Source organism: Telmatherina bonti (assembly GCF_933228915.1).
Source record: "Telmatherina bonti genome assembly, chromosome: 10".
In the NCBI taxonomy this organism is placed as follows: domain Eukaryota; kingdom Metazoa; phylum Chordata; class Actinopteri; order Atheriniformes; family Telmatherinidae; genus Telmatherina; species Telmatherina bonti.
In genome coordinates, this window is record NC_136628.1 from 9,353,824 (window position 1) to 9,371,164 (window position 17,341).

At 40.9% G+C, this 17,341-nt stretch overlaps 1 protein-coding gene across 1 annotated transcript in view; it reads left to right on the top strand.

Moving 5' to 3' along the window:
- Positions 1–15,874, top strand: part of myo7ab (myosin VIIAb) — a gene marked incomplete at both ends in the record, with an annotated part of 63,598 nt that extends 47,724 nt beyond the window's left edge. The window contains 15 exons of the mRNA XM_079247976.1: positions 676–845; positions 921–1,111; positions 3,775–3,899; positions 3,974–4,131; positions 5,535–5,688; positions 5,853–6,008; positions 6,092–6,197; positions 6,544–6,657; positions 9,748–9,835; positions 9,928–10,043; positions 12,871–13,056; positions 13,293–13,409; positions 13,482–13,565; positions 13,729–13,848; positions 15,782–15,874. Coding sequence (XP_079104102.1) covers positions 676–845; positions 921–1,111; positions 3,775–3,899; positions 3,974–4,131; positions 5,535–5,688; positions 5,853–6,008; positions 6,092–6,197; positions 6,544–6,657; positions 9,748–9,835; positions 9,928–10,043; positions 12,871–13,056; positions 13,293–13,409; positions 13,482–13,565; positions 13,729–13,848; positions 15,782–15,874 — 1,978 coding nt within the window. The remainder of the gene's footprint in view (positions 1–675; positions 846–920; positions 1,112–3,774; positions 3,900–3,973; positions 4,132–5,534; positions 5,689–5,852; positions 6,009–6,091; positions 6,198–6,543; positions 6,658–9,747; positions 9,836–9,927; positions 10,044–12,870; positions 13,057–13,292; positions 13,410–13,481; positions 13,566–13,728; positions 13,849–15,781) is intronic.
- Positions 15,875–17,341: the final 1,467 nt, after the last annotated feature.

Sequence of the window (17,341 nt, forward strand, 5' to 3'; positions counted from 1 at the left end):
ATCTTCACAACTACAAGGAGTTTAAATAATGCCGGTCTCTACAGAAAGCTGAGAAATGTGAGATTCTTACTTTAATCAAATTTATTTATAAAGCCCTTTACAACAACAGTTGATCGAAGTGCTGGAAAGAGATAAAAACAAATAAATAAATTATAATACACTAAACTTAAGGAAGTTTATTAAAATGAGGATCAGTACAGGAGCGACAACATTATTAATAAGTCAAGGGCTGATCTAAATAAGTGTGTCTTGACCGGAGCCTTAAACAGGTCAGGTCAGCGGCGGAGTGCATCTCCAGGGGCAGAGTTCCAGTTTGGGTCCGGCCACTGCAAAGGCCCGATCACCCCACTGTTTACTTCAGAGTCCGATTCAAGATATGTTACTGAGTCCGAGTAAATTCACCTGGAACACACTCGAAAGGTTTACCTGCATCTTTCTTTTATATTCCTGCTTTTATTATGAGCAACTGTATGTTAGTGTGTATGTAGTGTATGTTTTTTTTTTTAGTTCCAACTTTTTTTATTTGTAATCTCTTTATTTAAATTGGTTTAATTGACATTTCATGTTTTTCTGTTCAGTAAAAAACTTTGAGTTGTTCCAGTATGCCCCCTGTTCAGATTATCCTTTTTAGTGCGTTAATATCTTTTGTTTGACTGTGGAAAACACATTTTCCAGAGGGGGTAAACTCCAGGGTCAGAGTTTCACACTGGCCACCATCAAAGGAGACGAGTACACGTTCACCTCCAACAACGCAGAGGACATCCGGGACCTGGTGGTCGCCTTCCTCGAGGGTCTCAGGAGGAGGTCCAAATATGTTGTGGGACTGCTGGACTGTCTGAACCCTGGTGAGCTTCAGTGGTGGATTGAAAATGCGGCTTTTATGAGCTGAATTGTGACCATTTCTGTTATCTGTCTGATAGCAGGAGGTAATTCCACCTTCCTGAGTTTCTCTAAAGGGGATCTGATCATCCTGGACGAGCACGATGGCGAACACGTGATGAACTCAGGGTGGGCTCATGGAGTCAACGACAGGACCAAACAGAGAGGGGACTTCCCTGCTGACTGTGTCTATGTGCTGCCCACCATCACCAGGCCCCAGTATGACATAGTGGTAAGTAAAGATGAACAGTAATCGGCCTCTTCTGCACTTTCCTTCATCCAGGCTGAGTCAGTTTGTGTTACAGCGCATAACAGGTAGATGGCGCTGTTCCTCCAGGTAGTTCTAATCATTAAAGGTGGAGTATGTAAGATTTTCAATATTTTCAAAATAAATTAACTAATAAAATAACTACAGTCATAATTAGATAGTTTTTTTAAAACATGTAGGTTCCAGTCTGTCCATATTTGATGTGTTATTAAATTACAAGTTTAATTAATGACAAAGACACTTCTTAAATGTTTGCCTACCAGTAAAAAAAAGTGCTTTTTTTATTCATTTGTCATTAATTAAACTTCTAATTTAATAACGCATCAAATATGGACAGACTGGAACCTACATGTTCAAAAAACTAATTATGATTGTAGTTATTTTATTAGTTAAATTATTTTGAAAATATTGAAAATCATAGGGCTCCAGCCTACATCATCTTCATCAGAAACATTGCTTGAATTTCCTTAGAGATGAAGCTAAAAAGTTAGTTAAAGTTCAAACGAGCTTTTTATTGGCTTTAATCTGAGCAACCATCAATGAAGCAGCGACAGTTTAACAGAGAAAGTCTTAAACACCTTTTCTTACACCTCACCTTTCAAGTAATTTATGAAGGTTTAACTAAGCAGTCGCTGCTGATGTGACTCCTCATGTGGGTCCTCTTGATGTTAAATCCTTTGCCTACACTCTCTTTTTATGGCTTGATGAGGACCCCTGAAATAACCTTGTTCATTTTCATGATTTGAACAATTACATCACTGACAAATGATGTGAACATGATGTATTTTCCAGTGATCATGTTGACCACACACTCTCTGGTCTACAATGAGTTGGTTGACTGCTTACACCGCCTGAAACGCAGCCATTCTGGACGGTTTTCCTCTTCACCTCAGTTTATCGCCCGAGTTGAGAGTCAGGCTGTAAAAATTGGCAATATTTCTGAATTTATACATTTCGTTTCTTTCAGTCCATGGTAGAGGGTTAGCTTTCATTAACAGATGCATCGACGAGTCTTTGCAGAGATTTCTACCACAAAGTCACGTGTTGTGTGTTGAATTCCCAAATTCTTTCTCGACAGCCGGTCGTTCACCAGAAACTTTATGATTTATTATCCAAAACATAGAAGTGTTGCAGTTAATTGTGAGATCTAGATGGGTTGTGTAATACTAAGACTCCGAAGCCCGAGGTTTGTATCAAATCTCTGTGATCATGTGACCAAAAAAGGGCAGATTGAGAGAGAACTATAATGATGGAGAAATAAATCAATCCAGCAGTGCATGGTCACATGTTGACCTTGTGTTGTATTATGGGATATTTCACTTTTATGATTGTCTCCCTGCAACCGTTGTGGGGATTAAATGGCTGCAGAAAATGAATGAATGGTAGAATATAAAAATTTAATTATATATAATATAAATGTATATAATAATAATAATAATAATAATAATAATAATAATAATAATTTATTATTATTATTATTATTATTATTATTATTATTATTATTATTATTATTATTATTATTAATAATAAAAATAATAAACGTTTAGGGAGTTTCTGACAGATCTGGTTGTTTAGTAAACCAATCATTAAGGCTGTAATATCAGCGTCCTACCTGCCTACCTACCTACTTCGCTTCACAGCACAAACCTGTCAGATCAATTTTTAATCATGTTTCAAGTAATTATAAGCAACGATAAAGCAACACAATTTTTAATGTTAAATTTACATTAAAAAATAATATTTTCCCAATTGAGCAATTAATTCCAGAATGAACTCATGACTGCTTTAGTCAACACTTGTGTTGGTGGTAGAATAATGTAAACTGTGAAGTTTTTAGCTGCTATAGCTGCAGTTGACCACTAGATGTCACTGGTGTGTTCTGTGTTTGTCTCCACCGGCTTCTCCAGGCTCCATCTGCTCATCTGTTGTGAGATATCTGCAGGTCAGGGCGACTAGGTGCAATCTGAAAGAGCTACTTATAGAAGCGTTCCTTCTCCATCACACATGAATCTAATGAGTGCAGAGTTATCAGGCCGCTGCAGAGCTGAATGACGTGCATGACGTTCAGACGTGCCATTCGGGTGCTTTGTAGCAAAGAAATGTCTATAATGGTAGATCTAATGGACTGGATTTGGCCAAATGTAGTCTTTATCATTTCATGTCATGAAATCAAGTTGTTCCAACTCAATTATTTTTCTTAAATAGCTGAATGTTTTACTGACTTTTATGTTTACAGTCCTCTTTTATTTCCATCCATCCTACTAATCAAAAGCCGAATATCCCAACATTCACATCATTTTAAAAATGTAATGCTTATTAAAATGAAAACTGCAGAAATACGTTTTTAAAATGATGTAAATGTTGGGATTTATTTGCATATTATTGCATATTATTTTCTGTCTATGAAGCTGCGACACCAAACAGTGACTCTGACGTCGGATGGTCATTTTCTACAGTAAAAGCTGACAATGTAAAGTTAACATGAGCTCTGAAGACACAGCAGACCCGTTAATCAGAAGCGTTCTTGTTCTTTCATTAGACATAAAATGACTGGTCTCCCTGTAGCGCATGTTTCTCCACATGTTGTCGCATCTTCTTGAAGTTCTCCTCTTCTTTCACCTCCTAAGGCTCTGGTGACGATGACTCCTGATCAGAGGCGCGAGTCCGTCAGCTTGTCTCAGATGAACCTGGCAGAGCGGGATGATAAATCCAAGGCCTACACGCTGGAGGAGTTCTCCTACGACTACTTCAGGTGCTTTAACTAAACCAGCTAAGTGAATCATCAGAAGAAGGTTTGCTTCTTCTCACCTCTTTGCATGTTTCCAGGCCTCCTCCGAAGAGCACGCTGAGCAGGGTGATGATCTCTAAAGCCCGAGGGAAGGAGCGACTGTGGAGCTGCACCAGGGAGCCGCTCAAACAGCCTCTGCTGAAGAAAGTGCTGGCGCATGAGGAGCTCTCCCAAGAGGCCTGTCTGGCCTTCATCGATATCCTTTAGACTGCTTCTGCTTTGGCTCACTTTGTTTTTTTTTTTTATTCATCAATCATTTTTAATTTAGACCTTTACAAAAAAAAATCAAATAGTGTAAACAAACCAAAGCCCTACGCCTAAACCACTACACTACCAGCTCCACTGTCGTAAAAAGACGACAAAATCTTCATGTCTACTACTAAATGATGTCAAAATTGTGCCGCTTGTGGTGTTTTATGGTTTTAGTCCCTCCCTTTCCGCGTAAAGCTGCCTTTTGTTCATTTGTTTCGGGATTTGTAAAAGTGTTTTACCAATTGTAGATTGTCTCGGCTCTTTTAAGTGTTTCCTGAAATATAAATTTGTTTCCTTAAATAGGAATTTGTTTATTTCATTTAAAAAAAAAAAAATTTTTCCTAAAAATGTAAAAATGTTTCTTGAAATATTAATTTGTTTTTAAAAATATATATTTGTTTCCTAAATAGTTTCCTGAATTAGTTGTTGTTTTGGTTTTTTTTTTTTATTTAAACTTGGTTTTTGAAATTGAAATTTGTTTTCTATATTGTGAATTGGTTTTTAAAATGTAATTTTGTTTTTGAATTTTGAAATGTGTTTTTTGACATTTTAATTTGTTTTGCACTTCCCAGCCACCTTAGAAAACAGCAAGTTAACTACCTAATAATAATTTTTCAATAATTATGAAAATATGTGAAGAAATATACTTGCATGTATCTTTTAAGAAACAAACATTTATTAGAAAGTCTGAAAAGGAGAAGAAGAAGTGTGTAAATATTTATTGATCTCAACCAACTCGACGTAAGAGGCATTGCATAACTTTCTGACATCAGACTCTTTGTTCCTGACTCGTTTGATGCCACAGTGACGTCTGTTATGTACACATCTGGGGCCGTCGCTGTCCAGCAGCATCCCGACGCTGACAAGCCACTTCACCACCTTTTCATCTGCAACACTACCTGATGTTGCAGCTGAGTTTCACTTAACACACTTTGATCTGCAGAAGATCATTCACATTTTAATTCATGATGATCAAAACAACAATCGGTCTAATCCAGTCATCTCAGTCAGAATGAAACGTGATCAAACGGAGCTTTGATCATGTCAGAGTTTGCAGCAATCACTCACCTAAACGTTTGTTTATTTAACTTCAGATTTTTGAGGTTCTGTGACATCATATGGTTATTTTTAAGGTATCTAGTGTTAGAATTACATCTAAACTGTGAAAATAAACATCTTCTCATGTCCTTAATCAACATTAGTCATTTCTGTTTGATCAGCTCTTTGTTCCTCATAACAAACCCTTCAAACAACAAACAAACAGAACCCTCAGAATAATGTTTAAACATAAAAGCAGTGAAATGAAGCATTTTCTTTCTTCCCGATGGTCCTTAACTGTGTGTGTACCCGTGATGAAGTATATGGGTGACTACCCATCAAAACGAGGGCGTTCGGTCAACGAGCTCACAGATCAGATATTTGAAGGAGCGCTGAAGGCCGAGCCACTCAAAGACGAAATCTTCTGTCAGATTCTCAAGCAGCTAACAGACAATCACATTAAGTAAGTCTGAAACAACGAGGCATCTTTCCTATTTCTGTGGTTATGAGTCACATTAGACTGAAAACATCAGACCTGAATCTGCATTTCTGCCTGATCGTTGTTTACCTCTGCTCGTGGTTGATTTGGGATTTTGTCTTTAACCGGGTTGTCTCGTCTACATGCAGGTACAGTGAGGAGAAGGGCTGGGAGCTGCTGTGGCTCTGCACTGGTTTGTTTCCTCCCAGTAACATCCTGCTGCCTCATGTCCAGAAGTTCCTCCAGGCCAAGAAACACTACCCGCTGGCTCCAGACTGCATGCAGCGCCTACAGAAAGCCTTACGGTAGCAACCTTTTACCACCAATCCCCCCTAAAAAATCTTTTGTTTTGTAGTATCTTGATCTCTCCTCTTTGTTATTGTTGCAGAAATGGATCGAGGAAGTATCCTCCTCACCTGGTGGAGGTGGAGGCCATCCAGCACAAAACCACTCAGATCTTCCATAAGGTTTACTTCCCTGATGACTCAGACGAGGTCAGTGAAGACGTAGTCTTGGCTTTTACTGGCCATTATTTTATAAAATATTATCCTGGTTGTCTGCAGTGAGCACTTAGGATGACTTTTACATGTCCTAAGTATGACCTGTGTTTGTATCAACTAATATATTATTTATCTTTCCAACCTTTTTTCAGCCAAGGTTCACAAGGCACACCACAAACCAAAAATGTTAAAAAAAAAACAACAAAAAAAAAACAAGCATGTCTTGGAAATTTTTTATGGCTTAAAATGAATCCAAACTTCTTCCATTAGTTTAGATGATTTCCCTGTTAGTAGTTTTATACAGGTCCCAGGTTTTAGTTTGGTGTGTTTGTCACTGCAGGTATTTGAAGTGGAGTCGAGCACAAAGGCCAAAGACTTCTGTCATAACATCTCTGGACGCCTCATGCTCAAATCCTCAGAGGGCTTCAGTCTTTTTGTAAAGATCACAGACAAGGTGAGAAGTCTAACTGTAGTCTGTTGATGAAGAGACCTTTTCCACAAAGTAGAGGTGGGGAGATTATGTTGAAGCTGCTTTGTGCTACTATCATTCTGCCTCCTGTGGGCCTACCACCCACAAGAGAGGTCGTAGGGATCGGGTGCAATGCAAACTGGGCAGGAGCCAAAAGCAGGAACCCTGCTAGTTTGATCCTGGTGATGTGAAGCGTCACCTCTCTGGTGGGGAAGGAGCCTAAGCTGATGTGTGCGGTTGAGCGGTTCCGGCTTGATATAGTTTGACTTGCACAACACATGCCTTGGGTTCTGGAACCAGTATCCTCAAGAAGAGCTGGATCTTCTTCCACCCTAGAGTTTTTTCTGATCAGAGGCGCTGAGTAGGTGTGGGCATACTCATCCCCCCCCTCGCTTGGTGCCTGTACATTGGGGTTTACACTGGTAGATGTGAGGTTACCACCTTCGGGCTGTTTGTGCTTTTGCACCAAACGGCAGCATAGAGTACTTACCTTCTGTGGAATACTTGAAGGGAGTGTTGGAGAGCGCTCCCTCTAGGGTCTGTCATGCTCAGCAATGATGGTGAGATCTGGAGGGGTGGGATTGGGAGGAACAGCCCACCTTTCTGTGAATCTGTAAGATATTTTTGGTAATGGACTTCTTTGCTCATCATAGATTGCCTATAACGAACAGCCTGTTTGAGCAAAAGAGTGTCCACATGTGCACCTGGCTCCAGGACTGGTAGGCCCAATCATGTTGTGAGGGTTGGCTGGGAATATCTGACGGATTATGGTTCACGGCTCTATGTCGAGGCGGCCAGCTGGATCTGGGGCCGTGAGGCCGTCAGTGCTTGTCTTGGCAGTAATTACAGAACTCACTGGTGAATACCACCAGTAAGAGATGCCATCAAGCTGAAGAAATAGTTCTACTGGGAGTTTTTGGCCTATGGGACCCTGGAGGCAGCTGATGGGTATCGGCAGGCTAACTGGTATGCAGCCTTGGCAGTCAGCAAGGTCACAGAGAAAAACTTCCGGATGGCTTCAAGGAGACTCTGGTCCACCATCCGGTGACCCAGGAGGGGGAGGCAGTGCCACATCAACACTGTGTACAGTGAGGATGGGGGGCTACAGACCCCTACTCGGGATTTTGTGGGTTGATAGAAAAAATAATTTGAAAACCACGTCAATCGCACCAGCACATCTTTCGATGAGGAAGCAGAGCTTAGAGACTTTAGGATGGGCTATCGTCTATATTTCTTCAAAGTACAGCACATTGTGCATTGAGTGTTTATCATGTTGTTCGACTCATTTGTTCAGATGTTCTTTTTATAAACTTTTTAGGCAGAGGAGGGGCATTTTGATAGTTTTGAGAAGTAAACATGAATGTGTTCAAATATTTAATGTAATTTTAAGAGTTTAACATACTGTGTTTGGAAAGTATTTGACACTGATGTTGTGTTTTTCTGTCCAAGCGCTTTATTGCCAGTTTATATAGTGATTCCAGAAGTTTAATAGTTATCTTGCCTGTGACCAACATCACATACCAATTCAATTCAGTTCAATTCAACTTTATTTATATAGCGTCAAATCACAGCAATGCAATCTCAAGACGCTTTACAGACAGAGAAAAAAAACACAATGAAAGCCAATTCATAACAGCCTATATAAGGAAACCAACAGATTGAGTTGGACCTCCAACTCAATCTCCCATCCTGAGCAAGCACACTGGCGACAGTGGGAAGGAAAAAAACTCCCTGTTAACAAGAAGGAAACCTCCGGCAGAACCCGGCTCAGGACAGGCAGCCATCTGCCTCTGCTGTGTGGGGGGGAAGGGGACAGAAAGACAATAGACAACAGGAACTGCTACTCCCAGACATACATGTTAATGATGCAACACTGTTATTGGGTGGGTATAAAAGAGAGCGATAAAGAGAAAGAAGCTCAGTGTATCAGGAAATGTCCCTCAGCAGTCTAAACCTATAGCAGCATAACTAAGGGATGCTAACCATCCCTAGCTATAGGACTTATGAAAAAGATAAGTCTTCAGCCTAGTCTTGAAGGTGGGGAGGGTGTCTGCTTAACTGTTAATGACACTTGTCTGCCTAACACTAACTGGGAGCTTATAAACCAAATATACTAAATGACAAATAAGACAAATTCATTGCATTCGTGTAAATTTTGGCACTTTTTATTGTCAGAAAGTTTCTAACAATATGATGCTCAAAGCGTCTGATAGTACTGTTAGGTGCACGATGCTGGATGTGGAAAGAGGCCTGCAAACATCTGTGTCCTAAATGTGGAAGAGAAGACGGAAAACATATTTCTAACTTTATTTATAAAAGCTTTGACAAATTAATTTATGAGTATAATTTAACATCAAAATTCCAACACAATTAGTTATTGATCTCTGTCCTTTTTAAATGCCAAACAGTTAATTGCTGCCTAGTTGTTTTTCTATTTCCTAAACCTGTCACAAGGGAAATCCTCCCATTCACAATAACTGTAAATAACTCCTTCATGTGTGAGAGATGAGATCACAGTTCTTACACGGTCTTCCTGTATTTACTGCTATTTATTTTTTACATAAATATTCTGTTTAATGGTGTTTATTTTATTGTGTTAAAATGTTTATCTATCTATCTATCTACCTGGATGATTATGAGTCTTTAAACCTGCTTCTCTAGTTAACTTCAAGCCTCTGAAAGGCTTAATGCTTTGCTCCTTTCCTCTCCATCCTTCTTGGTTTTCTAACTCTTGTTTTGTGTCTCTCCGGCTGTATTTACATTTGTGTTTGTCATTCTGCATCCTGTACTGGTTGGTCTGCTGCAGTCATTATGTGCTTACATGTCTTTGTGTCTAACTGTTTCTGCCAGTTACTTTCTTCTTGCTTTGCTGCATTATATTTAACTCACCGTGGTTGTTCTGAGCTGCGTTCATTAGTGTCTTCCTGCTGTCAACAAATGTCTTAAACCGACTCATCTTCTTCTAGACTCATGTCCGTTAAAGCACGTGCAGCATCTGATTTGTCCTGGTTGCTCATTAGAAATAAATCTTATATTTAAATATTCAAACAGCACATTTTTGTCCTGGTTTTCCAGGTCATTAGCGTGCCTGATGGTGACTTTTTCTTCGACTTTGTGAGACATCTGACCGACTGGATCAAAAAAGCAAGACATGTAAAAGACGGTAAAATGACTGCATCATCCTTGGAGCTCAAAGTAGTTTGGATCAGTGGTTTTTCTGTCTGTAATAGTCTATCTGGTCCCGTCTTTATGTAGGGAGTCCATGTGTGGTGCCACCGCTGACCTATCAGGTGTTCTTCATGAAGAAGCTGTGGACTAACACAATTCCAGGAAAAGACTCCATGGCTGACTCCATCTTCCACTATTACCAGGTAAGCCTCGTGTCCACAGCTTCCACAGATGTCCTGAAATTCTGCCGCACTTAAAACAGTTTACAGAGTTTCATGCTTGTCATCGTGATTGAGGAGTTCAGGAGCTGCGTGGACATTCGGACATAGCCTGTACTTTTTTCTGTTCTCAGCTTCTGCGTCTTCTTCAGGGGCTTATTATCTGGCAGTTTTTCTTCCTGTTCCTCCTCTTCTTCTCTGGTTTATTCCATTCGCTGGTTGTGTGTCAGCTACACAGCTCAACACTTCCTCTGTGGCTTCCAGTGGTGTTTCTCCGTCTTCTACATCAGCTAACGGATGGCTAAGCTCACTGAAAATGGAGCAAAATATGTAAATCACCAAGGACCACGAAACTCTCCGTCCATCTGTGTATCCGTCTTCTGCATCCAGTATAAATGGACCTTAACAAGAATAAAACTGGATTTCACCACTGCACCAGTTTGACGCTCCAGTTTAAAATCATTGTGTCATGTTTGCCGGAACCAGACCCAAAAAATGCCAGACAGAGACACAACCACAGAAGGTTCACCGAAGGAAATAATTCTTTTAATTGCTCGAAAAATAAAAAAAAATGAGCAACTTCACAAAAACACTGGGGAAAACCAATTAAGTTTAACACAGGAGATGCAGGCAGCAGTCCTGGGCAGCCACACACACCCAAGAGCTGTGCACCACTGACGACCATCTGGCAAAGACTGAGAGGACAACCTTCCTTAAGTACTGGAGGGAGCGATGATGAAATGCAGGTGTGCTGACACGCCCAGGCCTGCTGCACAGCCTAAAACAAAGAGGGGAAAAAAGGAAAAACAAATTACCACAGGAGCAAATACACAAACCATGAAAAACAAAACCCTGACACATTGTCCATCTTAAAGCCTAGATTTGTAACTTTTGGCTTTACATGCGGTGTCAGAGGGTCCAGGTCAACAGGGAGAATTCCCAGCAGCTACTGGTTATCTACTATTATTCCAGTTCTGATCCTACAGGTTTCCTGCTTCAATATGCTTGATATAAAGTAAATGTTTCTCCTCATCTGCTTGTCAAGTTGTGCCTTAGCAGGTTTGCTAAAGCAGGAAAGATCTAAAACCGGCTGGACAGCAGCCCGTCGCAGCGGGGGGGGCTGGATTCATTGTTGCTCCAGTTGTTTTTCCCTCCATCTGCTAAACGTTTCTCTGTAGGCGCACTGAATATTCTCCTTCCTGGAGTTAAAGATGCAGCATCTATTTTACAGCCAGCAGGAGACACTGATCACATCGGCAGACAGCGGAGAAAAGATCTGTCAGAACAGAGACTAAATGTGATGGTTTGCTGCAGAGATAAAATCTATGTTCACGAGTTTTAAAAAAAATCCAAATCAGGAATCTCCAACCTTGTTCTTTCCAAGCTACTGTCCTGCAGCTTTTACATGTTTTAGTAAACTAGTTAAAGTAAATAGATCTCCATCAGTTTGCTGTCTGCATGAGCCTCTTCATTCCCCACTGATCTGAATCAGATCTGTTGAAGCAGGAAACATCTGGGATTTATCTGATGAAAAGCGAGAGGTCTGGAGAGCTCTGCCCCTGCTCAGGGTGTTCCAGCCTTCTTTAGACATACACAAATAACCTGGCAGCACCAGTCAAAACAACTTCCAGCTAGAAGATAACAGTCAAAGCTGAAACAGGCCTTGAACAGAACATTCAGTTTTATGTGATGAACAAAGCAAAAAGCAAGCTTTCTGAACTACTCTGAACTATGCAGAATATATATTTTGTACTACATAAAAGAAGCTTAATAAAGGAGTAACACATTGAAACGATGCTATGTGTATAATTTGCACCACACCTGCAGAATCAGCGCTGGAAGGAATTTCCATCTGTTGGACAAACTGTCTCCACAAACGTCACAATATTAACTTTATGCAAATTGTAACTTTTATTTTACTAAAAACCAACTTATCAAACGTGTTGACTCTTCCTGGACTCAGTGGGATTTTAGGTGCTTTTTGGATGCAGTATGGATCCCACTTCATTCAGACGTCTCAGGAAACTTTTACAGAACCAGTTCAGTCAGATTCCGGTTAAGACTAATCCATCATTTCATCACATCAGTTCGATTTGTAATCACCGTGCCGAGCGAAGGAAACCTGTAGGTTGGATTAGATCCCCTCTTTGATCCAAACTTCCATCCTGAGGTGGAGAGGAAAACCTCCGTCAGAACCAGAACCAGGACGGGAAACCGCCATCAGAACCAGAACCAGGATGGTAAACCTCCACCAGAATCAGAACCAGGATGGGAAACCGCCACCAGAATCAGAACCAGGATGGGAAACCGCCACCAGAATCAGAACCAGGATGGGAAACCGCCACCAGAATCAGAACCAGGAAGAAAAACCGCCGTCAGAACCAGAACCAGGACGGGAAACCACCATCAGAACCAGAACTAGGACAGGAAACCGCCACCAGAATCAGAACCAGGAAGAAAAACCGCCGTCAGAACCAGAACCAGGACGGGAAACCTCCATCAGAACCAGAACCAGACAGAGTAGGGAGGAGGAAAGTTTTTAAGGCAGAACAGTGAGGGGCTGCAGCATCTGTTCAGGAAGTAGAGCAGGTTGTCTGATGGCCAGAAGGTTGCCGGTTAAAATCCCGCCGCCATGGCTGATTGGACGAGTTCTGCATCACACCTCACCAGCATGTTCTTCCCTTCGGATAACCTTGAATGTTAATGACAAAAATAACTTTTAAACATTATTTTATGTTTCATTTAATAAAAAGAAAAAAGGTTTTGTCCAGCAGGACGTCGTGGGTCTTTCACAGCCACTGTGTCTCTGCAGGAGCTGCCTAAATACCTTCGCGGATACCACAAGTGCTCGAAGGAGGAGGTGCACCAGCTGGCGGCGCTGATCTACAGGGTGAAGTTTGAGGATGATAAATGCCACTTCCAGAATATTTCCAAGATCCTGAAGGACCTGGTCCCCCAGGACCAGATGAGACACCTGTCTCCTGACGACTGGAAGAGGGTAAGACGCGTCTCAGCTGAATGAAAGCCGGCTCGGATCAAGCTAGTGGGTTTTCTCATCTGATTGGATGTAATGCTGCAACATTGTGTCTTTATACTTTCATTTTAGTCTCTCCTCTGCTGAACGGCGACTCTCTGGGATTTATTTTTAGCAAATTATGTCCAACTAAAGACAGTTGACGTCTCTGCTGAGATGGTGTGTCCAGGTGTGTAACAGCCGGTGTGTTTTCCTTTCAGTCCATCATGATGCTGTTCAACAAACACTCGGGAAAGACACGAGAAGACGCCAAACTCTCCTTCCTAAAAGTCGTTTACAAGTGGCCAACGTTTGGCTCTGCCTTCTTTGAAGTCAAGGTAAAAACATCTGGATGCGTTAATGGCACCAGCTGTTGATGTGCCACTCTGATGCTGATCGTTTTCCTGCAGCAAACCACTGATCCAAATTACCCAGAAACCCTCCTGATTGCTATAAACAAGCACGGCGTCAGTCTGATTGATCCAAAGTCAAAGGTGAGAAAATATTTATCACTGGACTAAACATGTTAGTTTGAAGAGTTTTTTTTAAAAAAAAAAAACAAACCCTAGTTTATCTATAATCGCTATAAATTGTATTATGTTTGTTTTTGTTTTTTTTTTAATATATGTGAATTTATGGTAATCTGACATCTTGTAGGACATCCTCACTACACACCCCTTCACTAAGATCTCCAACTGGAGCAGTGGAAACACCTACTTCCACATCACCATCGGAAACCTGGTCCGAGGCAGCAAACTGCTCTGTGAGACGTCCCTGGTGAGTTCCTGAACTCCCAGCTTTCACACGGAATCAGTCAGTTTTCACAAGATAAATAAACCAGTTTGGCTTTTTTTTGTTTGTTTGTTTGTTTTTTATAAATATATATATATATTTTTTTTTTTTAATTAAATTTGAAAAAAAAAATATATATATATATAAAAAATACAAAAATAAATAAACCAGTTTAACTACACCCATGCCCACTTTCTGGTACTGGGTCAGACCTGCTTTGTAATTATGGGTGTGACAGATTGTACAAGATGGAAACATTCCTCAGAGGTTTTCCTCCATGTTGACATGAAGCATCACACAGTTGCTGCACATCATGACGAGAATCTCCCGTTCCACCACGTCCCAAAGCTGCTCTGCTGGACTGGTGAGATCTGAGATCTGGTGACGGAGGAGGCCAGTTAAAGGCCATTGACCTCTGGCATCATGCCATCCTCAAAGTCCCTCAGATTTCCTTTCAGCTTGAACTTCTGCAAGTCGTCATCATCATGTCTACATGGCAACATGCACTGAGCTCCTGTCATGTGATTGGCCGATCAGACGTTTGTGTTAACAAGCAGGTGGACCTGATGAAGTGGTGTGTGAGTGTATACATGGGACCTTTTCATTGTGATGACTGATGAAGTTTTTAAACAGAAGCTTTTTTTGCCGTCTCTCACAGAAGACTTTATTTCTACACGACGATCTAACGTTTCAAAGTTTACCTGTAAAAACAACCTAATCTTTTAACACCAAGTCAGTTTTTCTGCATTTTACAAACATAAAGAAACCGACAACTAAGTTACTGATTTAACTATTAATAACCTGAGAACAATAAAAGTCATTACAGAGAGAAGAACCAAGATAAAAATCTGCACAAAAAGTCTTAAAACGAGTTTAATCATGAATTATTATAACAACTAAACTTGCTGTAAATGGTTACAACAGACTCTTGTAGCCATGGCAACAGAGGCCACATCTGGAATAGTGGTTGGAGAGGAGCATCACCCTTCAGTCAGTTCAACCCAAACACAGCTGTCCATTCAGCCTCTGGGAGGCTTTCGTTTTACTGGCCAGCTGACACTGGAAAGCGTTTTAGTGGGATGGGTCGCTGTGTTGCTCCAGTTTTATCATCTCACCGAAACACGACGTAAAACCTCCTCAGATTCATCACAACGGCTTCATTCAGCACAATCATAATATTTTAACCATTGATGGAATAGTTGACGGAAATGTAGCGACACTCCAGTCGGTCACTTTTCAGTGAAGCTGCGTGTTTTACCACCTGAAGTCTGTTCCAGATAGCAGGTTGTGTTAAAACAGAGTGTTTTAACGCTGAGTCGGGGACTGTCTTATCCTGAGCCTGTTACTATGGTAACTGACTCCGTGGTTTCCAACTGTCCCTTCCACCTGAAGCAGCTTTTAGACATGGCTTGTCTGTTGCAACATGATTCCAGACATTTAGAAGCTGAACAGATAAACAGTAATTTATGTCAGAAGGATTCATGTGCAATCATTTCCTCATCAGTATCTCCAGTCGTACATACCAAGCATCACACACCCTGGATTTAACGTGGACAAACATTCTGGACAGATTACGTATAGTTTCATGAGGAAAGGTCTCACATCTGAAACCAATTCCAGGTCATCTGGTTTGATGCTCCCGATGTCCAGCATAATGTCTCATCCCACCAGAAAAGTAGTGAAATGAAGGACAAAGAAAACCCAGTTTGAACTGGTCCAGCTGGGAGGACGATTTCTGTCCGACATCAGCTGCTTCGTCCGTTTTTAAACAAATCTATTAAGAGAAAAATGGGAATAAACAACAATAAAATGCTGAGGATGTGAAACAAAGTGCAACATTTCTTCTGAATCTGCAGAACACTGAGAACTAACACTTTATAAGTGTGTGTTTGTGTGTGTGTGTGTCCACCTCCTCCAGGGCTACAAGATGGATGACCTCCTGACCTCTTACATCAGCCAGATGCTGACAACAATGACCAAACAGCGAACATCCCGAGGCAACAGCAAGTGAGCGGCTGGAAACGCATCAGTCTCGCTCAGTCAATGGAGCACCACACACAGTGTGAGACGTAACACACTCCTGAGGTCAAACTGTGCCGCTGTGAACTTTGTCATGCATGCGAGGACGCGTCAGCCTGTCTTAACTCACCTTTTTGCCTTTGATTCCATTTTCACAGCTCATAGTTTTCTGACTTTGCTGTAAAGTTTTGCTGTTAAAACATTTCAGACGTGATTTTTAGACTTTTTCTGAAATATCTGCATCCGTGTTGAAATAACTGAACAGCATGTTGATGATCCAATAAAAACAAAAAAGTTAATCTGACTCATATTTATCCAGTATATTTTAACAGGAGTTTCTTTTAGAAATAAGAAGGTGGAGCCTTTTGAGGCTGAATTCCTCTTTTAAAACCAGTAATTTATCTTATAAACCTTCGAATGCTGCGTAAAATGTAAATAAAATCTCCAAAGTCATCATCATCAAGCTGTATTTTATTCCCTGTAGAAGATGAACAACATATCAGATGATGAAACTGAGACATTTTGTTACTTGATGGAAAATATGGGCTGATTGTGAATCTGATGGCGGCTACACATCTGTAAAAACATTTTCTCTTTAAAACCGTGCTGTTCTCCAGTAGCAGATGATCCTGCAACAGAAACTCTCCTGTTACAGCAGGAAGCAGTGCAGCTGCTCCACAACATGTCCATGAGAACCCACTTCAGGATTAAATTGCAGGTTTTTTAGAGGTTAAAGAGGGGGAAGGGGGGTTTGAATCAAAGAGATGCGATCCAACCCGTTGGTTTCCATAGCAACCTCAGTTTATCAGCTGGTTTATGTGAACACAATTATAAACTAATGTGGGATCAGGTAGCTGCTTTGTGCTCTTTGTATTTTAACAGGACAATTGAATTGGATTGAATACAAAATGACTTAAGATCCAGAACCAGACATTCTGTCGACTGTCCCAAGACCTGGAAAGTAATCCTTACAAACATCTTAAAGATGCTGCAAACCCCAAAATGCACCAGGAGGAGGCAGTTAGAGGAGGAATTTCATCTGTCAGAAACCAACAACAGTAGACTGTAGCAATAAACACATGATCCATCTGTGTCATACATCTTATTTAAACAAATCAGTCTCCTCTTCCTCACGGCGTCCACTTGCATTGTCAATGAGAAGAAGAGAGGAGTCGATGTACTAGCAGGGAATTTAATCAGGTTTGTATTTCCTCCTCTATTCCTGCAGATGAAAAAGCTGCTAATACCAAGAAACGTGTCAAAAGTAATTCTAGTTACATCCTGGTGCAAGAAGCTGATCTGTAACATCGTATACGATGATGTAAGTCATACTCGATAAATGTGAGTCCTGATTTTAAAGTGCCGATTCAGAGGCGCCATAAACCCACCTGGACCTGAAACTCCTCCAGTCCCACAAACCTGAAGTCTTCAACATGCTTTTCAGTTTTCATCTTTTAAG